Here is a 23,777-nt window from a genome sequence, read left to right on the forward strand (position 1 = left end):
GGAAGGATGACTCATGTTGTGATGGGATCCCTGTCAATGATTACAGAATCAGCATAGTAAACGGGGCAGCATATATATATACTACAAACTGGGTCCACAAAAACTAAACCCAAGAGGCACATCAGCTTCACCTGCGTTTGACTTGCCCGGATTTGACCATGGCAGTGGTGTCGATGGACAGACAGTACCTGGTTGCAAGACCGCTGTGCTCAGATGATTCCATTTCAGGACAGTACGGGAAGCTCTACAGACACCACAAAGGTCTTCTGCATCATTTTAAGGAATATTTTCTCATGTAAGAACTAAGTGCTGTTCCATCCTACTGCTACCAATCAAAATGAACATGAAAAAATAATAAGTAATACTGTAATGTTTATGGCAATGTTTATTTTCATCAATTTGAAAATGATTAGGGGTATTGCTATTGTTTTTGACTACATGTTCAGGCGGTTCAGTTATCAATGAATCAATGCATGACAATGCAAGTGCCATCTGCACTGCTCCATGCAAATGTATGAGATGTTGTGTATTCTTTGTGGCCAATAAGTCTAATATATATACAAATATATAATGCACATGTATATAGAAATGATGCAAAGAACATAAATTTTTTTTCATTTATCTTAGTTGTGATTCTCAACGTGTAAAGAATGCAGCTCTGTCTTTGCTGCCTGTCATCGGATGGATGAAAATATACAGATTCAGGGAATGGCTGTTCAATGATATAGTGTCTGGAATCAGCACTGGACTTGTAGCTGTACTGCAAGGTAGGGTTTTCCTCATCTTCTGATTGAATTAACTATCAGGAGACCTCAGAATTAAATTTATGTTAGTGGAGCTATGGAAGTAACACTTGTCACTATAATGCCAGGAAACGACTGTTGTGTATTTTATTCAGCTGCCATAAACTATAAAAGTATAAAAGCTTTAGGAAAGGATATCGCCATTGTCAGAACAAATGCATCTTCAAAATGATAACTTTACAGAAGGAAAAACCCTACCTTAAATGAATGGAACCAGACTTTTTTCCAAGTCATTTTGGACCATTTCTTTTGGTTCATTCATCATGAAATTTACAGACAAGGTAAAGGGCAACAAGCATTTTCAAATTATGCAAAGAACTGAAAAATGACAAAAATGGAGAGATATGAGGTTTTGTTCCGACAGCAGCGATATGTCTGGAAAGAAATCTGTCAAAGCCACTTCTTCCTCCAGTACAAAAGTGTGAGAAGAAATTCTCCCACTTTTCTATCTAGAAAACCTCTAAATATTACTAATAATATTGTTCTAATGTCTCAACAGGACTTGCATTCTCCTTGCTGGCTCGCTTACCTCCAGGGTATGGACTGTACACTGCTTTCTTCCCTGCAATGGTTTATTTCTTCTTGGGCACATCTAGACACCTCTCTGTAGGTGAGCAATGCCTGATGTTTGTCTAGGAAAGACTCACTTTCAAATGACCAGTTACATGATGTGTAGTGTTTGGTGGTAGCTGATTGTCAAACTGGTGCTAAAGCAAAAAACAGACCCAAAGGAAGCAAAGCAGGATGCTCGTCAGCACGAGGTCTCCTAATGATGTCTGGTTCACTTGTGTCTAACTCCTTCAAATAAAACCCTTGATAACCCTTAATATTAAAGCTGTGAAGCTGCAAACTTCACAGACTTGTTTTCCGATATAACATCTAGATCTTATTTAATAAGGCTGATTAAGCAGACAACTGCCTAGCTAGCATTTAGCTTGATGAACAAGATCAAAAGAAATAGAACCCAAATTAAAGTGTGGACAGCCAATCTGAGTGTAACTGACAAAATGACAATAAGATGTTTAGTTTCTTCACATCAGAAAATTGATAAATAAAATAAATAAAATACCAATTAAAATATATATGTTAAAAGATCAAATTTTGGCATACAAGATTTCAGCTTTCATCTTTTCATTTCGACAAAACAATTTTGACTATCATTTGTCATTACTATGTTTTAACTTGATTTCTTACTAGTGCAAACTGCATTGTTGACAATCTTATAGATGTTTTTTGTGTAGGAAATGAATTCAGTTTTCACTCCTATAAAAGAAGGAGCTTCTGAAATAGTTTATTTCATTTTCTATCCTGTCTCTCAGGCCCTTTTCCTGTTCTGAGTATGATGATTGGTGATGTTGTGCTCAGGCTGGCTGATAATGCTCCTGTCAACATTACTGGATTTGAAGAACTGACCCTGGAAGAAAGAAGAGTTGTAGTAGCCTCTTCTGTGACATTCCTCATGGGTATTTTTCAGGTACTTTATATTAATCTTAGGATTTTCAGATGAACATAGTTGTCAGCAAAGATTAGATCAGTTATGACCACAAATGTGTGTGTCTGTGTGTGTCTGTGTGTGTGCTAGTAACTGTGTAATGTTAACATTATTAATCACTTTGGATGATTTCTACAGGAGCTGGCATTTTCAAGTACTGAAAAGAGTTAGATACAAGATTTTTCTTGTGACAGCAATGATATAAAGTCTTTCCAATCTTCCTCAGCTGAGTTTAGGGCTGCTGCGTGTGGGCTTTATTGTCATCTACCTATCAGATACTCTGGTGTCTGGGTTCACCACTGCTGCTGCAGTCCACATCCTGGTGTCACAGCTCAAGTTTGTGTTGGGGTTGAATGTCGACAGCAAGAATGGAATCCTCAGCATTTTTAGAGTAAGTGCACTGTGAATTAAGTGATTAAAGACAAATTACCACCATTTTACTCCCCCTAAAAGTGTAGATGTGGGGCTTGATTATGTGGGGCTTGATTATGTGGGGCTATAGAGCTATACTAAGCCTTTTGCATAGACCAATAATCTATTGTGTGAATCGAATGGACATAAGATTGTGCTACATATTCAATTGCAATTAATTTCATAAATTTCTTGTTTCAGTACAGATTCATCATTAACCATTTTAATCTGATTTCAGTCTTTAGAGGAAATTTTTCGTAACATCTCTCAAACCAATTTGGTTGATTTGGCGATTTCCATTGTGATCATGGTAATGGTGTTCATTGTGAAGGAGCTCAACGACATGTTTAAATCTAAACTACCTGTGCCCATTCCCATCGAAATTATCATGGTGAGTAGCATAGAGAGGCCATTTCCGCCTACATGCAGTTTTTCCACATACTGAGATTTCAGTAGTCCTCATGTTTGTTTGTCTGTCTTCATTAGACTGTTATTACTTGTGGAGTATCGTATGGATTTAATTTTACGACAAGATATAATGTTACTGTGATTGGTGATATGCTGAAAGGGTAAGAATATGTTTCCTTTTCCACTCTTTTGAAAAATTGCAAGCATGTACTTGTATACTCATATATCTACTGGATTTAATCTAGCACAGGAGCTGTTGGTCAACATGCAGCAGTTATTCTGTTCTGTTTTAATCTATAGATATGAGGCTCCGTTTGCTCCAAATGTGGAGGTCATGCAGCAAAGTGTAGTGGATGGTTTTATTACAGCTATAGTGGGCTTTGCTGTGGCTTTCTCCGTGGCTAAAGTTTATGCTGTGAAACACGACTACACCATTAATGGAAACCAGGTGAGCTAGTGTTTAAAGCCTGTGCACAAAACTAAAGAGTCATATATTGTTTTTATCACCATTATTAGTCCCACAACAGGGAAATTTCACCTCCACATTTTAACCCATTCATGCTGTGAAACACCACATACACGCTAGTGAATGCACACACATTGGGGGCAGTGAACACACAATCTCCAGTTCCCTAATCTCCAGCCCATGACTACCCCATTTAATGGTTACTCCATATGAACCAAAAAACCCCCCAAAAAAACCAGACACGTGGTGGTGCAACAATGGTACTTCTTGGAACTAGATGTGAGAACAGTGCTGTGAAGATGTGACTGCATTTAGCTAAAAAATCATTAGTGAGGTCAGGTACAGACATTGAATGAGTAGATCTGGACCACAAATGGCACTCCATCCTGTCCCAAAGGTATTAGAACATAATTCCACTGCTGCACTGCCTAATACTCGGGAGCTCGGGACCTTCTGGTTGATGTTCGGTATTGGGCATGGTGACCTTCGGCTCATGTGTGAGGTTATTTTTAACAGTCTTAAAGTTGTCAAAGTAGCTGAACTCACTATTCAGAGGGGGACTGAATACCTCTGCACACGTAGTGTATCTATCAGGGCACAACTGGCCTGTGAATATTACATCCTCTATCTCAAATTTCAAGATATTTCCAGCCACTGCATCAGTTTTGTTAATGTGCTTACCTTAGGAGCTCATTGCTTTCGGTGTGAGTAACATCTTTGGAGCATCTTTTCGATCCTTTGCGGCCAGCACTGCACTCTCCAGGACAGCTGTGCAAGAGAGCACAGGGGGAAAGACACAGGTAAGCACAAGCAGGCTTCATCTGATCAGACCTATTTACTACAGCAACCACTGTTTTGGATCTACCTCATTAAATGGGGGAAGCCAAAGGTTAATTGATGCAATATCACATTAAACAATTTGTTTTACACCTGTAACATAATTTTATACCTTTTGTTGTGGCGGATCATTGTCATTGAAGCTTGTAAAATGTATATTTTATCATTTAACATTTCATAGCTATGATTTTGATCTAAACATTAAAGGATTCATCACAGAAATGAGAAACAAGGGTGAAACATTAACCTTTTTTGTCTGCAGATAGCAAGTCTAATCTCTGCGATGATAGCAATGATTGTGATAGTCGGAATAGGATTCCTACTTGAGCCACTGCCTCGGGTGAGGAGAAGTGCTTCTTTAAACGCTCACTGACATACAGTGGCTGCAAAAAGTATTTGGACTTTAAAATGTATTAAGGTCACTGTGATAGGCAACAAAACATCAAACCAATTCCAAGTCCTTTCAAATGGAGCAATCTTTGCAAATCTCTTCAGGTTTGCATCCAAATTGCTTCTGTTCACTTATGAGCTCATGATCCCATAAATGAATGCAAGCTCACTCTGACCACTGTGAAATTTACAGCTCCAGACTCTGATGTTTCTACCTCTGTGTGTTACAGAGCTCTTACTGCAGTCTGGTTGGAATTCTTCTACAGGCTTTCTCCACACAAAGAGTCTACCATTAGTCTGATATTGTACTAAAAGGGTTTTTTTCTGAAACAAATCATTTTATGAAGCAACAAAAGTCAATAAAGTTTAGTATTAATTAAAGTGTCCAAATCATTTTTGCTGCCACTGAATAGAGTGAAACACTATATATTAACTAAATGAATGTAGGAACATTTATTTTTGTTTAAAAAAAAAAAAAAATCCTTGAATCCCTAAACTGTCCATCCTACCTTTTAGTCTGTTTTGGGAGCTCTGGTGATTGTGAATCTGAAAGGTATGCTGATGCAGTTCAGAGAGATTTGCTACCTCTGGAGGAAGGACAAAGTTGATTTAGTGAGTATTCTCTTTGTTTCTAAGCCACTTCTGCAAATGTAGCAGTTCTGTGTTTAACCTAGATTTAGCTTGATAAAATAATTCTCTTATCTTAGGTAAAGTTTGCTTTCTATATTTTTGACTACTTCTGCAACCCTATCTTCAGGTCATCTGGGTAGTAACCTGTGCCTCGGCCATTATTCTGGGGCTGGATGTGGGTCTTGGTGTGGGATTGGGTGTGGAACTGCTCACAGTTGTCTTCAGGACTCAGTTGTGAGTATATGCATTTGGTTCTCAGCTTGGATCTATGGTGCTAGAAAAAGAAACAAAAATCTTGAATTGGTACAGAGCAGGGGTTGCCAACCCAAATGTTAAGAAGAGCCATTTTGTTTATGCCTAAGTTTCTTTTTCTGTTTCAAACTATTCTGCTACTTCTCCCTAAATCTTTTTTTTAAAACTTTGGATCAGCTCATTATTTCCTTTATATGGAATGGAAAGATTCCCAAAGTGAGGAAATCTTTGTTGCAGAGATGCTCTGAGAGGCAATGCTGCTGCATTTTACTCGAAGTGGAACCTCTTCCTTTCTTATTTCAATTCTCTTCAGACCATGCCAGATGACTGATTATTAATTTATCTTTTATTATGTAATTTTTTAGTATTTATTTATTTTTTCTCCTCCCTATTCCAATTCTCTAATCATATATTCTCATATTCATTTATTGGGTTAATTGGGCTGTTTGTTTAGTAATGTAAAATTTACTTTAGAGATTGGGGTTATTAGGTGGGTGCCACTAGGGGTAAGGGTAAGGCGAAAGGGAAAACTTAACGGAGGGAGGGTAGAGAGGGAGTAGAAGGGTGGGTGGGAGGGGGGAAGAGAAAAAGGGAAAAAAGGGGAGGTGGTAGGAAAAAGGAAAACATTATAATCCAAATTGGTCATTTTGTTCATTCATTTATTTATTTGTGTTTTTTTTTTCTTTTACTCTTCCGTCATATTTGTGACTAAACACCAGATACTGTTCAGGCCTTTTTTTTCCTTCTTTGAATTTGCCCTGTTTCTTTGTTTTCCTGATGTCTTGACTCATTCCCTCAATAAATAAAAAGAAAAAGAAAAAAAAAAGAAGAGCCATTTTGTCAAGTTTCAACAAAGATCTAGCAAACCACCTTAGGAGCCACAACATTTCATTTGTATTTTATTGAAGTAACTTTGTTTCACCATCTCGGCTGTAAATATGTCTCAGTATGCTAATGGACTAGTACAGGCTAAAAAATAAAACAAATGAAAACCAGACTTACTTTGCTCTGCTTTAAGCTTTAGCTCAGTTTTAGCTGCTTTTCTTGCATCTCCAGCAGGAATCTTTAGTAGAACAGTTCCTCTCAACATTTGACTTTTTATGAAGCTAAGGTCAGTGATAAACTTTTGAACTGTCATTCCAGACTTTTGTCTGTTAATGCAACAACATTTTACTTCAAGTACTTTTGGATTATTTCTATTGATCGATCCATCATGACATTTTTACATAATGTGAAGCACATCTGGTGTTTTGAAATCTAAATGGCCAGTGTAAATGGGTTTAGCGCCAATATTTTGCTTTTTTTCCTCAGTCCACTCTGCTCTGTTCTGGCCAACATTACAGGCACTGATATCTACAGAGACCGCAAAGACTACTTGTGTGTGAGTATCTGCTAAAGATGATCTAACACCCCAGTATTCACACCTGCAGATAGTCTGATTCCTTACTTTTTCTGTATTTCTAGATTAATGAACCTAAAGGAGTTAAGATATTCAGAATCCCCGCACCCATCTTCTTCGCAAACATCGACTTTTTCAGGGACAAACTAGTCAAAGCGGTGAGTCACTATAATGTTACATCTGCTCCACAAGCTTTGCAACAGCCTCTACTTTTCAGTAATACACTTTAATACGCTGGTTGGCTAGTGTAGTGGTTAACACCTTTGCCTTCTACGCTGTAGACTGGGGTTCAATCCCCGACCAGGGAAAGCACCCTACACTATACCAATAAGGGTCCTTGGGCAAGACTCCTAACACCACCTAGGCCTACCTGTGTAAAATGATCAAATTGTAAGTCGCTCTGGATAAGAGCATCAGCAAAATGCCATAAAAGTAATACCAAGAAATCGTCCCCTTAAAGCAGACTTTGCTTCTTTAGTTTGGCAGGGGAGCAGTGAGGCTAATGAAGTTAACAAGTAATAAATGTATACATCACCCAGAATTCTACTGTATTATTTGTAGCTCCACTACAAGAGTAAAGAAGCATATTTTGGATACCAAGCACATCTTGGGCAATCAGCTGTGTTTGGGGTAAGAGATAGATGAAGTTTGGTTTTCAGGTGATCCATTTCCTTAACTTTCTGTTGTGCTATCAGGTGGGATTCAACCCACTCAGAATTCTGAGGAAGAGGAACAGGGCGCTGCGAAAAATCCGAAAAATGGTCAAGAGCGGGGAGCTGCAGCTGTCACCCGTAAGCCCCATTTATTACTATAACAGTGTCAAGCTAAAGATAACTGTATTTTTCTGACAGTTAATGGGTGATGAATGATTCAGCCTTGCGGACAGTGTCAGTATTAATTACAAATAATACAATGAAAGTGCCAATAACTGTTAATATTATTCCAGTCTAACGGAGGAAATATTTGAAAACTGGCTGTACTACTAAGGAAGACTCAAAGAATAGTGGATTAAAAATCAAAAGGGCATGTTGCTGTACTTTTAATTATCTATGGTAAACTTCATTAGAGGTAATCAGATCATCATTGGTCATTTTTAGATTGCCATTACATGTGACACACCTCATGGTCCTAACTCTTTTCTAATTCACTAACTCGCTCAGATTTAGCAGGCTGAAGGGGGTGCTATTAGCGCTAAATTATTATTATTATTATTATTTTATTTTATTTTTGCATCGTATCAGAGACACTGTGCGTCCTTGTTAAATTAACTATTAATTTAACTTTTAGAATTAACATGGTCCTATACAAACACAGTTCTGTACTGGCTACAGAAGTTTTCCTCCAACTCATTGAACATCTTCAGCTTCACACATGAACAAAAACATTACAATATTAAACATTTTAACATAATAATAACGCGTGTTATTATTCTTTTTTTTATATGGGGGTTGTGAAATACAGTGCAATACAGGCTATAATGCATGATAACACAAATGGTTTTTAATTCTGTTTAACACAACTCGCGATATTCCTAAAAGTACTAACCAACAAAATTTAAAGAAATGGTTTAGTTAGCCCACCTAGTGTGGTATCGCCATGGTGTGCCGACATTGCTTAACCCATGGCTGAAATACGCTACTTAAATATGTTATTAGTGAAGATAAATGTGTCAGTTAGCAGAAAAAAAACTAAATTGAAGTTAGGCAGCTCCTTTGGGAATTACCAAAAAATAAAAAATAAATACAAAATGAAATGTTTAAGCTTTGTTAACATTTGTGTCGAAATGTATATTGTGATGCAAAAAAGGACAATATGTATCAGATTGTGAAATATTATTACACCCTTATTATTTTGTAACATTCTTTCTGTTAATGCTTTCTTATATACAGACAGGCCTCAAGCCCTTAGTACACCCAGATGCTGACGCTAGGGAGGACGAGGGCGATATTGAGGATTTAGATCAACCGGTGGATTTCTCAGATCTGCCATTTTGGGTCAACTGGAATGGTGAACTTCCCTCCAACATCTATGTTCCTCCGGTGCCCATCCACAGCCTCGTGCTCGACTTCTCTGCTGTCTCCTTTATCGACATTTCAGCACTCAATGGCCTTAAAACGGTAAAACGTCTCACCCCAAGATGTGCTTATATTTTTTTCTTTTTCTAAGTGCACAGAACCTTATTTAAGCTAGTTTAGCTTTGCCTGTGTGAAGTAGTGTCTTGGGATTTTTACAAATCTGACAAGTGTTTGGTTTTCAGCAAATTTCCTTGTGCATTATAAGTTGGTCACTAAGATCCCTTAAAAGGTTACCAAATGTCCTGTGGTAAAATGTCCTCAGCTTGAATAGGGCTTTTGACTGCACACATGATCATATTAACCTTGCACTATTATGAAGAATACACCTAGAACCATTTTTCTAATGTTTTGACCATGAATACAAGTCTTCAAATGTGAACAATGTGTCACTTTTTCTCCAGTTATTGAGGGAATTCATTCGTGTGGATGTGGAGATCTACATTGCTTCATGTGATGGTAATTAGCCTTCTGAGATTTCCTTTATCTTACCAGTGGCTCCTTGTCAGATGTATTAACTGAGTACTGTCTTTGCAGCGTACGTATTTGAGAAACTACACAACTGCAAGTTTTTTGATGATGAGATCACGACGTCTATGTTCTATCCCACTATTCATGACGCTGTGTTACACACTCTGGAGGAACACCCGAGTCACTCAAAGGTGCAAGAGTACGAAAAGGTACTGTACTGCCTTATGCTGAGCAAAGACTCAACACATAGCAGATTTCAAACAAGAAAATATGACTGAATTACTGATAATATAATGGAACATGATATTTCCTTTCCTTCCTTTTTGTTTAAAGCCTCAAAACATACTATTCACTCGCCAGCCTATACAGCTCATATATGGACAATAAGCTGCAAAACGAGTCTGTTTTTATGCTGTTAAAGTCTTTTCAGCTTACAGCAGTTTAACCCCACCCTTTCATGCTGTTCATGCTGAGTGTTTCAGCCAGAACTGCTTTTTGATTGTAGCAAGCAATCATATACCAGGCTTAAGGCACAGTAACAAAAGCCCGTTTAAGGGGTAAAGAGAGGTTGGAAAATGTCAGTGGAAAAAAAATTACCATTTAAAACCACACAAATTTAAAAAGTGGAGGGGAAAAAGATAAAAAAGTTGAATTTTGGCCCTAATATATGCTTTATGATCAAACATAAGGAGGCTTGTGTTGTCTTTAGTTGGAGAGCACTACTAAGAAATGCTGACATTATAAATATATCCCTCACCGACCAGTGGATGTTGTGTTTCTGTTTACAGGAGGCACAATTCAAAGTGAGCAGCATCCAGACTGAAGGATTAAACCTGCGGAGAACAGAAAAACAAGTAAATACATGTTTAGACATTTTGTATTAAACTATTGCTTCCTGTTTTTTCAGCACAATGTTGAATGAATATATTTAATAATGTAATACGGTCTTACTTCACCCTCAGGTGTGTACAACCAGACTGTAGATGCAAGGGTCAGGCTTCACCAATGATACTTCCCATCTCATATGCTTTGAACAGGAAGGACTCTACTCATGTTACACAAATTCAACAGCAATGTCACAAACCACAGCCAGCATACTGTTATGTTTGGTGTGGAGACATGAACATCACTGCTGAAACAAAAAAAATTAAAACTGTAACTTCACAGGAGAATGAAAACATTGTTCTTATAACATCTGTTAAAATATCTAATGGAAATTATTCCAACTATTCTTAGTCCACTTCTGTTGGTCCACTGATCATGGCACAAACAAAAGGAAGTTAGGTGATTTTCTTATGATAGTAATGTGTACCATTGAAGTGTGTGGTCTGGCAAATTAGCTTTTCTTAAAGAGCAAATCTATTAAAGTGCTTTTTCCCTGGATATAAAGGGGAGGTAGTATTGTGCCTGTTTTTTATTGGATATAGTGTTTATATACCCTAACAAAATCTGTCTTTCAGACACAATGTCTCTATGCACCCTATGGGAATATCAACCAGTCTTGCCATGTTTTTCTTCCTTTCTTTCACTTTACATATGTTTTATAATAAAATATTAATCTTCTATAATGTATTGTCTGCCATTACTTGAAAAAGCTGCTTTTCTTTGAATTACCCCCTAAATCAATGCCACAACTGAGGCCTAAGACACATTTGTCCACATCTTTTCACTTCATTACATTTGGTAGCTCAGGAGCGATGACTGCATTGTTCATCAGCAGGACCTAACTACCAACAACAAGCACAAGACCAAGTACAACTGGGGTGGGTGACGGTATTTTGTGTCACAATACAATTTTCTGATCATATCATGGATCAGTACTTTAAAAAAAAACTGACCAATTACATGTTTCATTACAAAGTGAGCATAATTAGGCCTGTTTATCTGGATGTAGTGCAGTGCAGTTTGTAAAACAAAAAAAAAATCATTATAGTTATTCTTTTATATTATAGCACTTTTTATATGTGCCATTTGTATATGTGGCACTACAGCTTGTATTTTTCAAACTCACTAATTCTATGTATTGTGAAAATGTCAAATATATATTTTTTGCAATACCACCCACTCCTAGTAAAACATCAATCCATCTTATCTGTGTGCATTTTGACATCTTACAAGAGCTGAAATAGAAAGAATACATTAACTTGACACTGATGTGAACTTACGGGTAAGAAGACTTTGCAGTAAAGAAAGGAATAAAAAGGAGTGAAGTAATAAACATAAACCCACATCAAAAACATTACATATTGTGCATTTAATTCTTTTTACATTCATGAAACACATTCAACAACATTTAAAAATATTGCCAAATCCAACTTTTAAACCCAAAATAATGGCCATAATTAAGTGTATATACTCACAATTTCTGATAGTAATTACATAACTTTTATGCAGACCCAGTCTAAACTGAACTATACAAAAGTCCTACCACAGGCTCACAAACAAGATCACTGTTCCAACAAGAGCAACTGTTCAAACCAAGAGAAACATTTTTCTATTGGTAATATGGTCTGTAACGGCCCTGATCTGGATGATGAGGCCCAGGCATCTGTCCCTGTGGAGGAGGGCCTTGCATCCTCGGGGGAGGGGGTCCTCTGGGGGCAGGCCACATCCCTGGACTAAGCCCACCAGGCTGGTTAAAAGGTGGGCTGAGAGTGCCCTTGTCCTCTGGGAACTGAGGGTTATAATGGTGGGGTGGTGGAGCGTTTACTGGGGGGCCACCATGTTGAGGAGGGGGGCCTGGTGGAGGATGGTTCATGTATGGTGGCAGCTGACCCATGAGGTGTCCAGGAGGAGGGGTAATAGGAGGTGGAACAGATGACAAAGGTGGAGGTGGAGCTTGGTTGAATACCATGTGGGTGCCAGAGCCCTGTGCTGGGTGTTGCATTGGATGAGTGATGGGGGGTGGAGGGGGTGGAGGCCCATACCGCTGCTGCGGTGGTGCCATCATATGGTGCGGGTGGGAAACAACAGGCTGCCCTGGATAATCTCCAGGGTGGTGGTGTGGGGGCGCAGCATTCACAGGTTGTGGGAGCTGATCGCGCGGGGCAGGGCTTGTCGAATCGTCTTGGATGGGGACTGTGATGAGGTTGCTGTGCTTCCGTGTGGTTACTGTAGCAATTCGGAAGGTTTCTGGAGCAAGAGAGCGAGGTGGTCCCATGTCAGCAGCAGGCTGGCCTTGAGGGGCTCGGTGGTCATCGTGGGACGCAGGAGGCGGCTGACTGTAGGTGTCATGACCTGCATGTGGCAAAGGGGGAGGGATGAGCACATGGGGCTTAGGTAGGTGTGGCGGGGGCACACGGAAGCGGTCCGACACCTCAGATGAGGAGGGAAGGTGGAGAGCATCGACACGGCCTGATGAAGTCTTGCTTGCCCTCATGTGGCGGTGATTAATGTGGGCCTGCAGGTCCCTCTGGGAGAGGTAGGTGCGCTTGCAGCCCTGAACAATGCTGCACATAAAGAGGGAGCCACGCTGGCACTGCTCAATCCGCTGGACTGGGTCTGTGCAACTGTACAGCGTCAAACTGAACGGAGGAGGGCAATGGAAAAAAAAAAAGGAAACCGATTAATGTCATAACACTGAAATACATACCAGTGAACAGGCAAAATGTACATGCTATGATTCAAAACATTTCCATGTACAAACTCCATAAGAAACAGTAAACTTACCCTGGGCACATTTTATCACCTTTCCGTTCATGAAGGAGTGCACATTCGTAGCAGAAAACATGCTTGCAAGGAATCTGTGAAACAAAACATGTGTGAGGGGCCAAAGCAACATACATTCAGTAACCAAGAAGCTACTTGTAAACACTTAAAACGATATCGTAACAGATATACCATGCGGCCGTATGTCTTAATGGGTAGACCACACTTGTCACAAAAATGCACAGGGGTCTCATCCTTCTCACCAATCAGATTGAGCTGCAGAAAAAAACAAGACAGTGAGCACAATTCATGGTTTTATTTATTCCATCACCTGAGTGAGCTCAGAAAAACACAAAAGAACAGGTGGGCATAAGTCTGCAACCTTATAATCCCAGTAGAATTGCTGAGGGAATCGCCGCTGGCCAGCAAATGCATCTCCAGCCTTCGCTCCACACTCAAACCTCTCTTCCTGTTTATAGGCGAAACCCTCTATAAAGAGACAAATCAAATGATTATTAATCCTGACACTTTACACGCAACATCAACTACACTGTACACTTTGTTAGAATGTGCTTTGGAAGGTAACTGGCCAAAGGGCCCCTGAATTTGGGGCCGAGGTGGTGATTAGCTTACTTCGAGCCTGTTTGGGAAGAAGCTTGATAGGGATCCTCCTTCTGACATCAGGACCTCCTAATGCTCCCTCTGTTCCCTGCATGTCACTGTCTGCATATAAAAAAGTAACAGATTAACATCTGGTTAGAACCTATTGCATATTTGTGTTTTAGTGACATTAGTTATATACAGGATGAATTAAGCATGAAATGAAAACAGCACATGACAGATTCTCCAGACAATGACAATGTTGCACACACGAGCACTCACCTCTCTTTGCTCAAAAAGAACTATGTCTACAAACTTTCATTATAATAACCATACTTCCTATTACATGTTCAATGTGCCAGGTGCTGAATTTGCTCAAACTGGTACTTGCTCACATGAAAACAATACACATAACATACATAGTACAGCACTGCATGACAAGCTGACAAAACAGATGCAGAATGCAGATGTGAACATACACCATATGCTCAAATGTGTGCAGTCACATTTTAAACTCGAGTATTAACAGGGGGTTTGTACACCTTTTGCTACAGTAACAGCCTCTACTCTTCTACAAAGGCTTTACATCAGAAGTTGAAACATTCCTGTGAATATTTGTGAGGTCAAGTACTGATGTTGGATGATTAGTTCTGGATTGGACATGGTAATTGGACATTGGATTGGATTAGGCTTATATTTGAAGTCATTTTAAAACTTGCTACCCTGTGTAACACCTTAAAGTAGCTAAATTCACTAATTAAAAGGGGCATACACATCCTCGAGCTGGCAATGGGCATGGTGACCTCAGGAACACCTGTGTAAGTAACGGGTGCACCTTAAAGTAACTGAACACCCGAATTAGAAGGGCTGTCTGACAGAGGTGGGTGATATGGCGAAAATACAGTTAATATTGTGATACTTCTAGAAATTTTCATAACACACAATGTCATCATTTTTTATTTTTGAAATCTAAGCAGTTGGAACTGAGAAAGATGAACCAGTTACTGCATTTTTAAAAAATACTATCAAAAACTGTGAATTCAATTATTTCTATTCTGTATTTGGCATACTGTGTTGCACTAAATCCAGTTATACAGGACATATTTGCTTTCTTTATAATGAAACACAGTTGGTCAGTGTTCTACAATTACTGACGATATTCACGATATATTCAGAAAAGCGTACGTCTTGACAATTTATCGCAATAACTGTTATACCGTCATATTGTCCATCCTAGTGTTTGGACGAACAGTGCACATCTCATTTACATACCAGCAGCACCTCAGCCTTCAAAGCGAGATTTCAAAGGGGAGGGTGTTCACAGACATAGGCGTGGCATGTCGTGAAGCCCCGCCCCTTCAGTCAGTACAGCGCGCACGGGCCGCACACACAACGTTTATAACTAGCTAACTAAGCCAAGAACTAAATAAACGCACCCGTTTTAACTAGACATTACGCGGCACATTAACGCGAAAACCCAGTAAAATGTGATCTTATTTTTAAGAACAACTTCAGCGTCAAATCAACACTGCAGCTAGCTAATTAGCATGCTAATGTCGAGGCCAGAACGGCCACTACAGCGACTACAGGCGGAAACAGCCGCCGAGCGGCGTTAAGTTACCTACAACACCGTTTCACAAATAACCCCAGATTTTATACCTAAGCGCCGTCATCAGTCACGTACAAATCTGCAAAGTATTTCCCAACCAGCAAAAAAATCTGCAAACTGTGGATTTCCCTCCTTACCAATCGGATCCATGGCTGGATGTGTGACTCCAGCGACTTCGCGTGCTTCCGTAGTTAGGCTTTCAATACAAAAGTCCCAGCACTGGAGGCCGACGCGGCCTACTGTTTAAGATAATGCCACAAAAATAAAAACAACACAAAATAAATAAATAAGTTGATCGTTTGTATGTTTTTATATGAACAAAAACCCCAGCAGTTTTGTATCCCCATTTTCACCTCTTCATCTCTGGTCCTCTTATTCCAGCAGGTGGCGGTGACGCTCCTTCCACTCAGGCAATGTGATCATCAACACACACCAGAAGAAATAAGATGGACTCGAGTGAGGGAGTTGCCAGAGGAGCGTTCACATGCGAGCTGTGTGAATTATCAAGTCCCTACACATTTTACGGGCAGAAGCCTCCAAACACCAGAGGCATTGTGTAAGTAAAGCGTTAGTTTAAAACTCCTCATAGTTTAGGTAGCGGCGATAGGAAGCAGGGGTCGCGACCCCTACAACACAAAAACATCGTTAGGCTTTTTTCTTGCTGCCACAGCCGACACTGAGCCGGCACTCGTTTTTAAATGGAAGTTAATGTTGATAATGAAAAAAAACGTGGTAAATTTAAGAACAATAAAAGTCTGTCTTCATAGGGCAAAATTTTGCCTTACAAAGTCTTGCATACATCTCCGTCTTGAAAACTATGGTACACATACCTCAGCCATCAAGCAGCGTAATTGTACATTTACATTTACAACATTTACAGCATTAATTGTACTAAGATAGCTAGTTAGCTAACCTAGGACCCCTAAAGTGCCATTGAGGACAGAAATGCAGCATACTGCAAAAAACTATTCGCTCGTCTGCCTTCACACGCATATGAAACTGAGGGAGATCCCATTCTTAATCCATAGGGTTTAATATGATGTCGACCCACCCAGACACTGATGCTGGACGAGAAGGCCTGGCTCGCGGTCTCCACTGTAATTCATCCAAAAGGTGTTCTGTCGGGCTGAGGTCAGGACTCTGCGGGCCAGTCAAGTTCTTCCACACCAAGCTCGCTCATCCATGTCTTTATGGACTTTGCTTTGTGCACTGGTGCGCAGTCATATTTAAACAGGAAGGGGCCATCCCCAAACTGTTCCCACGAAGTTGGGAGCATGAAATTGTCAGAAATCTCTTGGTGCTGAAGCATTGAGTTACTTTCACTGGAACTAAGGGGCTGAGCCCAACTCCTGAAAAACAACCCCACACCATAATCCCCCCTCCACTACACTTTATACTTGGCACAGTGCAGTCAGACAAGCATCATTCTCCTGGCAACCGCCAAACCCAGACTCATCCATTGGATTGCCAGATGGAGAAGCGAGATTCATCACTCTAGAGAACGCATCTCCACTGCTCTAGAGTCCAGTGGCGCTTTACACCACTGCATTGGACGCTTTGCATTGCGCTTGGTGATGAAAGGCTTGGAAGCAGCTGCTCAGCCACGGAAACCCATTCCATGAAGCTCTCTATGCTGTTCTTGAGCTAATCTGAAGGCCACATGAAGTTTGGAGGTCTGTAGTGATTGACTCTGCAGAAAGATGGCGATCTCTGCACACTATGTGCCTCAGCATCCGCTGACCTCGCTCTGTCATTTTATGTGGCCTATCACTTCGTGGCTGAGTTGCTGTCGTTCCCAATCGCTTCCACTTTGTTATAATACCACTGACAGTTGACTGTGGAATATTTAGTAGTGAGGAAATTTCATGACTGGACTTGTTGGACAGGTGGCATCCTATCACGGTACCATGCTGGAATTCACTCAGCTCCTGAGAGCGACCCATTCTTTGTTTTTGTTTCCCGTCATAACTTTCTGTGAGGCTGCATTTGTTAGGGATGCACAATGATATTGGAATCTTATCAGTATCGGCAGATAATTTCAGGTTTCCCAAAAGGTGCACAAAGATGCCTTTGGTAAACTTTGGCCCAGATCTGTGGGGTTTTAATGGATATTTGATTGTGTTTGCTGCACGCTGGAAGAGAAAAATAATAATGTGACACTGGGTTACTTCGCTAAAATGTCAGCATTATATTTGTTCTACTATATTTGAAAACTGTGAAAGTAACTTGTTTTTCCTCGTCCTACAGATTCAGGAAGATGTAGTTATGGAGTTAACTTTGTGCCAAATTGATTTTGTTTGAGAGGAGATCCTGATGTTTGAGGGAGGAATGTTCCGGTTTGAGAGGACAGCAGTGCTTTGAGAAATGTCTGAATGTTTGTGCGAAAACTCCAGCCAATCAGAGCTGTCGGATCAGCCGTTGCTGTCAGCCCACCAATCATGGAATCTTAAACAGCTTTCTGCCGATTGGTCAAGGTACGTTCGTGGCTGTGGTATTGAGTCAGCTAGGGTGCTTGTAGCCTTCTTACGTTAGCTAGATGGCTTGTAGCTTTCTAGTATCAAATTAATAGAAATGATTTATCAGTAAATCTCTGTCATAAATAATAATGTATCAGTCTAACTAACACTGGTAGCTTGGCCATTTGTTTTCTACCTGAGGCTTAACGTTAGGTAACTTTAAGTAAATAGCTTAACATTAATCAACTAAGCTGACATTGGCATGGTTTCTTTGAATGTAGCAACAGTTTTACTGATGAATCATTTCTATCAAATTGATACAAGAAAGCTACAAGCCATCTAGCTAATGCCAGAAGTCTACAAGCACCACAGCCTCCAACGTACCTTGACCAATCAGGATAAAGCTGCATAAGAAAAGATGCTGTGATTGGTGCGCTGACAGGAACAGCCGATCCAACAGCTCTGATTGGCCGGAGTTTTCACACAAGCGTTCAGACCTTTCACAGCGAGCAGATGTGAAAGTTGAGCATGCACCGTGGAACTGAGAGCAGGAATGATTTGTGCGCATGTGCGAGTTTTGAAGGTGAAGAACACGATTGAGCAAGTTTTCTAGTTTTGAGTGAAAACCAGAGTGCTTTGTTGAGCAAATCCGAAGGCGCTTTCCTGCTGCTTCGTGCTGACAAGTGACATTCAAGTTCATTAGCTGTGCTTAGAGCATTTCTGTCGTCTCAAACCAGAACATTCCTCTCTCAAACATCAGGATCCTCTCTCAAATATTTTGGCACAACATTAACTCCATACGTAGTCCCTAATATCTTCATTTTATAAGCGTTTACATATCAGCACGTGCAAATATGTTCATGAAAATTACAGATATCAGCATGGGCCCACCTTTCCCTTTTTGGTGCATGCCTGGCTTTTGAAACTTTTAGAGGCATTAAGCCCATTGGATGTCTGGTTCCTGTCAGTGCTTCTGTGAGTAATTTTGACTCAGTACATTTTCTCTAGGATGAAGCATTTCACATCAGACCCTTCTGAACGATTATTTACACTTTAAAGGTTTAATCTGGCAGAATTCCTCCTAGAGGAACAGTCGTACCGAAGAGGCCAAGAATTTAAGTTTTGAGCATGTTCAGTGGTGTAATTACATTCTGAGGTCATGTTCTGTCTCTTAAGCTTGGCTAATGGTAGACCTAGTAGTATCAGAAAGAGCCTTCATTTTCCTTTACAATACACTAGTACCTAAAAACATACAAACCGTTACAACAGAGTTCTTAAATATTAGGACTTGGGACAAATATTAGCGCTTGCATTCATACTTACTGGTGAAACGTGTGATGATAATGGCAAATTTAACCTTAATCATCGTGCTATACGAAACGCTTTCCTGAGTATATTGCAAGTACTTAATCACTGACCAACTGATTTTTTTTTTCATTAAAAAGTGTACAGTTAATCTTGTTTAAATCATTTTATAACAGTACAGATTGTGAAGTGCAGAATAAAAATCAGTTTTTGATTATGTAGTAAATTTAGTATTAGTGCATTATGGCTGGGTGTCCAAATATAGTGACGCAGATTGTATATCCTGAAAATTAAGTATTGTGATATGATATTTTTACCATATTGCCCACCCCTATTCGTACCTCTGTTTTTGAAGGGGTAGCCTTTCCGTGTATGTTTTTACTTCTGTCATGGTAGGGTCACTGCCCTGGCATTCTAATTAGGAGTCATACATGGAAAGCTGCTAGTAATTTGTCACTATCTCTACTGACCTGTCTCTCTGTTTAACACATGTACACTCCTTGTTTGTGTTCTGCTCCCCAGGCTACTGGAGGAATGCTATGGTATGCGTGATCCCTTTAATCCAGAGAAAGAGAAATTCCTCCTGTTGGGGTCTAAGTGTAGTGTGTGTAACAAGACTGTGTGTGTTGGCACGGTAAGCACTAAAGAGCTTCCTTCACTGAAGTAGTTACCCTACTTGCTGTGGATATCAAGTTATTTAAATTCTAAATAGCTTAACAAAACTTTAACTAAATCACTTATAACCCTTCTTCTCAGGATGTATTGCATCTAAACAAGGAGAAACATATTTATCTTTATCTATTTACTTTATTCAGTCTTGTTTGTATAATTTAATCAACATTGCCAGTAATTCTTTACCTGAGTATTTTGAACTAAGAAGCTTTAGAATAGTAGAAGGCGATACACATTATGCGTCTTGATGTTTGTTTTCTGAGGCTTGACAACTTGCAGTGGACTAGTCAAGCCTCAGTAGTGCCACTTATAAAAACTGCTATGTTTTGATTTCTATTCAACATTTCATATCACTGTTGTTGGAAGAAAACCTTGTATCTCCAAAATGGTAACTTTTTACAGAAGAAGGAAAAAAACGACTTTTAATGTACTTCAATGGAAGTGGAATTTTATCCAAGTTATTTTGGGCCATTTCTTTTAGTCCGTTCATCATGAAATTTACACACAATGTAAAGGACAAATTATTGCAAAAACTGAATTACATCAAATATGGAGATACGAGGTTCTATTCCGACAGCAGCAATGTATTGCTCTGCGTTAAATCCAATTAAGCAGGCCCAATTATACTTAGACAAGCAGTTTAGTGTTCTTTAAGTGTTGATGATATCCATAATATGCTGAGAAAAAGCATGTTGTGAAGTTTTTCAATTTAAACATTAAAATATTGTCATATTGCCCACCAACGCTGCAGAATCAATCTTGAACATGTTACTTATGCCTTTCTTAAACCAGGAGTGCAGCCTCTTCTACACCAAACGCTTCTGCCTACCATGTGTGAGGGAACACCTGGACCAGTTTCCAGAGCAGATTCAAACAGAGCTGGCCAAGAAAAAATCTGCTCAGAAAACTTGATGTCCGTCTCCTGTTCTGTGGACAAAGGGCATTTTGGATGTGATGGATCTAAAATGCTGACCTGATCTCTTATGTCCCTGTTTTGTGGAGCTGAATTGGATCATGATTTTGGGTGGTCTCTGGATGTATTGAGCCAAACTCTCGTGACAGATGGTCTCCAGAAGATGAATTATAGTGAACATGCAGCCAAACATGCAAGACATTGTGTTTGTGGTGGCTCTGTGGATACGGCTTTGACTATGTTGATACTGCTTCAAGTTTCAAGCTGTTTGTTGTTCCAAAGAGGAAGCCCCTGAAATGAAGGACCCTCTTATAGAAGGTATCTGTATTATTTGGAGCCTAGTTTGAGGCATGGGGAACTGAGAAGTGGCTTGGTTTTCCACTGAATCACAAACCTCTGCAGTTCTGTCCTGTCCTGTAGATGCTATTAGGATGTTTGAAGCAGAGTGAATTCTCATCATTGTTGGAAAAAGGAACTTGGAAGACGGTTTCAAATCTCATCTAAGATTGGGAAGTCTTAGCATCTCTGTATTTCTGGCACAGTGTGACATCAAACATTTACTGAGACATTGATAACAAACATGTTAAATGCAAAGTTGAAGCTGAATACCTGAATTTTTGAAAACTAGTATGTATGAAGATTTGTGGGTTTTTTTTTTTTTTTGTTTGTTTGTTTTTTTTTTTTTTGTTCTCTTCTGCTTGATGTCAAATTCAACCATGAAATATTTTTGAGATTCTTTACCAATCCCATTCCTGTTTCCATATTTAAAGGTGCAGTGTGTAAGAGTGGGATCTATTAGCAGATATGGAATCTCTAGAGTGCCTTTTGTGCTTTTACACTGAAACTACAGCTTGAATTTGGTGGTGCTGTTGCACTGGTTGAAAGATGTAGAAAAAAAAGAAGAATCACTGGTTACTGCCAGCACTGGCTAGCCATTTTGTATGGTAAGAATCTACAACCTTACCAGTAGATGTCACTACATTTTATCTTACACGCTGCACCTTTAATGACACGAGTCACTTAAGAAACTATGACAGGCCCGAACAGCATTTTAGTGCTTTGAATGCTTGCTGGTGTTTTCAAACAAATATTTGAATACTCATTCTCATCACTCCCCCTAAAAATTAATTAATTAATTAATTTCATAATTAACCATAATTTGGATGGTCTGTTTTCTTAATCAAATTATTCCAGTTTTCATTTTATAAAGAGGAGTGTGGCTGTGTTCAGCCTTTAGCCAACCTTACTTGGGTATGACATGATTCTGTGGCCTAACATTGCATTCAGTGTTCTGTAAAGTGGCATTTTTTGATTTTATAATAAAATGTTTTGCTCAAAACACTAATAAGCCTCTAACTCTGAAAATTTTAGAAGAGCTTTCTATTAAACGAATACCACAATAACAAATTATAAGTAGATTATTCAGATTTTTGGGTTGGCCCAATGAGACACTGAATTTTCCTCAAAAATTCATTTTGATGTCTTGTGTAAACATTAAAGTTTCCGAACATGCCAGCCACTTTATTAAGTTAACCTTTTTCTATAATACACTTTTTCCATTTTATCAGGACTGTAGTCCATCTGTGTCTGTGCATACATTGTTAGTTCCCTTTCACCCTGTTCTTCAATGATCAGAACCTTTACTGGCTCACCACAGAGCAGGTTTAATTTGGGTGGCCGGCAGCACTGCTGCATCTCATCCACTCATAACAGGCAAACGTACACTAACACACCACCACCACGTCACTGTCACCGCAGTGCTGATAATGATCCACAACCCAATTAATAACTGTTCCGTGGGGGCCCTGTGGGGCAGGGTGAAAGGGGGCTAACAAAGTAATCAGAGAAACAGGCGAACTACAGTCTGTAATTGTAGAACTACAAAGTGCACCTGTGTGATGGGACAGGTGCAGTGACCTATAAAAGTGTATATAGAAGTTGGGCTGCAAAAACACATTGTTACATTGTTCTTGTAATGTGATGAAACCAACTTAATACACACTAAAGTTTACAAGGAGTGTGTCGAAGTGACTGCTTTTTAAATGAGACCCTAACCCTAACCCTAACCAATCAGAAAGCTTACATATCAGTCTTAAATACATAGACATAAAAATGAAAAGGTTGTAAAAATTGTGTTTTGGTACATAAACCAACACAAAAATGTAAGTGAGCCTCAGGGAAGAAAATTAAATGCAAGAAAATGAAAAATGGGCCCATATAAATAATAAAGGAGTGACATTTCAAATAAAATGGAATGGATTTGGATCTTCAACAAAGACGAGCTTCATTGTCACAAATCATTACTGCTTGTTTTTTCCAGATAGCAGTCTTGACAGGTAATTTAAGGAGCCCACATCCTACATTATTCTTAAATTTTACCTTTTTCCCTTGAGTGTGTAACGTTTGCAAGGGTTTATGCACCAAAAACAACCTTTCATTCATTTTACATGACCATTGTTCAAACTCTGTTTATCCCTTACAACTAAACTGGCTGTGTCTTCAAGACTGATGCATGTAAAGTGTCTCTCTTCTGGTTGCCTGCCGTGTACTGTGCCTCATTTAAAAATAGTTGGGGCTTAAATGTCAAAGGAGATTCTTTTTAACTTTAGCTAAGCTGCTGTAGACTGAATAGGGGGGTATATGTAAGTGCATTGCATTTTGGAATATCACAAAAACCGTGAATTCACAGCAGGTTGTTTTTGCAGGATATTGTCCACATGACTAGGGAGTGAGTGAAACAGTGTCACACTTTAACAGTGTTTACATACCACATCAAGCCCATTTATTAAAGGGGGCCTATGCTTGGCTTTTGACATAATGACCTTGGAGTCGTGTGTGACCGCTCCAGAGCAACCTGCTGTATTGCCAGTGCTTTTCTATGGAGGCTATACAAGCTGAGTCTGCATTTGAATTTCTGTTTCAAAAGTGAGTGACCTTAATGCA

At 39.5% G+C, this 23,777-nt stretch overlaps 3 protein-coding genes across 5 annotated transcripts; 2 read left to right on the forward strand and 1 right to left on the reverse strand.

Annotated features, from left to right (window-relative positions):
- Window positions 1-120: 120 nt before the first annotated feature.
- On the forward strand, window positions 121-11,159 carry LOC108438812 (chloride anion exchanger-like). Of its 2 annotated transcripts, none has more exons than XM_037541700.1 (20): window positions 121-295; window positions 628-767; window positions 1,303-1,413; window positions 2,123-2,277; window positions 2,522-2,686; window positions 2,945-3,097; window positions 3,193-3,275; window positions 3,415-3,562; window positions 4,267-4,380; window positions 4,680-4,757; window positions 5,324-5,419; window positions 5,565-5,671; window positions 7,001-7,070; window positions 7,154-7,246; window positions 7,784-7,879; window positions 8,978-9,205; window positions 9,565-9,619; window positions 9,698-9,840; window positions 10,420-10,485; window positions 10,594-11,159. In XM_037541700.1, exons 1-20 carry the CDS (start codon window positions 159-161, stop codon window positions 10,612-10,614), a joined length of 2,259 nt encoding a protein of 752 aa, XP_037397597.1. In that variant the 5' UTR covers window positions 121-158; the 3' UTR covers window positions 10,615-11,159. The 2 variants fall into 2 exon arrangements, with proteins under 2 accessions (XP_037397597.1, XP_037397600.1); XM_037541703.1 differs by having other exon boundaries at window positions 180-261.
- A 707-nt stretch (window positions 11,160-11,866) lies between these two features.
- cbll1 (Cbl proto-oncogene-like 1, E3 ubiquitin protein ligase) lies at window positions 11,867-15,924 on the reverse strand. Of its 2 annotated transcripts, XM_017716849.2 has the most exons (7): window positions 15,842-15,924; window positions 15,626-15,727; window positions 13,913-14,002; window positions 13,662-13,768; window positions 13,472-13,555; window positions 13,301-13,374; window positions 11,867-13,155 (listed from the first exon to the last, which is right to left on the reverse strand). In XM_017716849.2, the coding sequence occupies exons 2-7, from the start codon at window positions 15,636-15,638 to the stop codon at window positions 12,126-12,128; spliced, it is 1,398 nt and encodes a 465-aa protein (XP_017572338.1). In that variant the 5' UTR covers window positions 15,639-15,727; window positions 15,842-15,924; the 3' UTR covers window positions 11,867-12,125. The 2 variants fall into 2 exon arrangements, with proteins under 2 accessions (XP_017572338.1, XP_017572339.1); XM_017716850.2 differs by lacking the exon at window positions 15,842-15,924 and having other exon boundaries at window positions 15,539-15,658.
- Window positions 15,880-22,179, forward strand: cdpf1 (cysteine rich DPF motif domain containing 1). Its single transcript, XM_017716851.2, has 3 exons — window positions 15,880-16,044; window positions 19,772-19,883; window positions 20,714-22,179. Exons 1-3 carry the CDS (start codon window positions 15,935-15,937, stop codon window positions 20,831-20,833), a joined length of 342 nt encoding a protein of 113 aa, XP_017572340.1. The 5' UTR covers window positions 15,880-15,934; the 3' UTR covers window positions 20,834-22,179.
- The last annotated feature ends 1,598 nt before the right edge of the window (window positions 22,180-23,777 follow it).

Source organism: Pygocentrus nattereri, chromosome 1 (genome assembly GCF_015220715.1).
Source record: "Pygocentrus nattereri isolate fPygNat1 chromosome 1, fPygNat1.pri, whole genome shotgun sequence".
Lineage (NCBI taxonomy): Eukaryota > Metazoa > Chordata > Actinopteri > Characiformes > Serrasalmidae > Pygocentrus > Pygocentrus nattereri.

What these genes read in the sequence shown, in the direction of transcription:
- cbll1 (XM_017716849.2), bottom strand. An exon ending in TTAAGACATACGGCCGCATG is followed by an intron (nt 13,375 to 13,471) that starts GTATATCTGTTA and finishes TTTGTTTCACAG; the next exon opens with ATTCCTTGCAAGCATGTTTT. An exon ending in GGTGATAAAATGTGCCCAGG is followed by an intron (nt 13,156 to 13,300) that starts GTAAGTTTACTG and finishes TCCTCCGTTCAG; the next exon opens with TTTGACGCTGTACAGTTGCA.
- LOC108438812 (XM_037541700.1), top strand. Translation starts at nt 159, where the DNA reads ATGGCAGTGGTGTCGATGGACAGACAGTACCTGGTTGCAAGACCGCTG. An exon ending in TTCCCATCGAAATTATCATG is followed by an intron (nt 3,098 to 3,192) that starts GTGAGTAGCATA and finishes TGTCTTCATTAG; the next exon opens with ACTGTTATTACTTGTGGAGT. An exon ending in ATTGGTGATATGCTGAAAGG is followed by an intron (nt 3,276 to 3,414) that starts GTAAGAATATGT and finishes TTTAATCTATAG; the next exon opens with ATATGAGGCTCCGTTTGCTC.
- cdpf1 (XM_017716851.2), top strand. Translation starts at nt 15,935, where the DNA reads ATGGACTCGAGTGAGGGAGTTGCCAGAGGAGCGTTCACATGCGAGCTG. An exon ending in CCAAACACCAGAGGCATTGT is followed by an intron (nt 16,045 to 19,771) that starts GTAAGTAAAGCG and finishes TCTGCTCCCCAG; the next exon opens with GCTACTGGAGGAATGCTATG. An exon ending in AGACTGTGTGTGTTGGCACG is followed by an intron (nt 19,884 to 20,713) that starts GTAAGCACTAAA and finishes TTCTTAAACCAG; the next exon opens with GAGTGCAGCCTCTTCTACAC.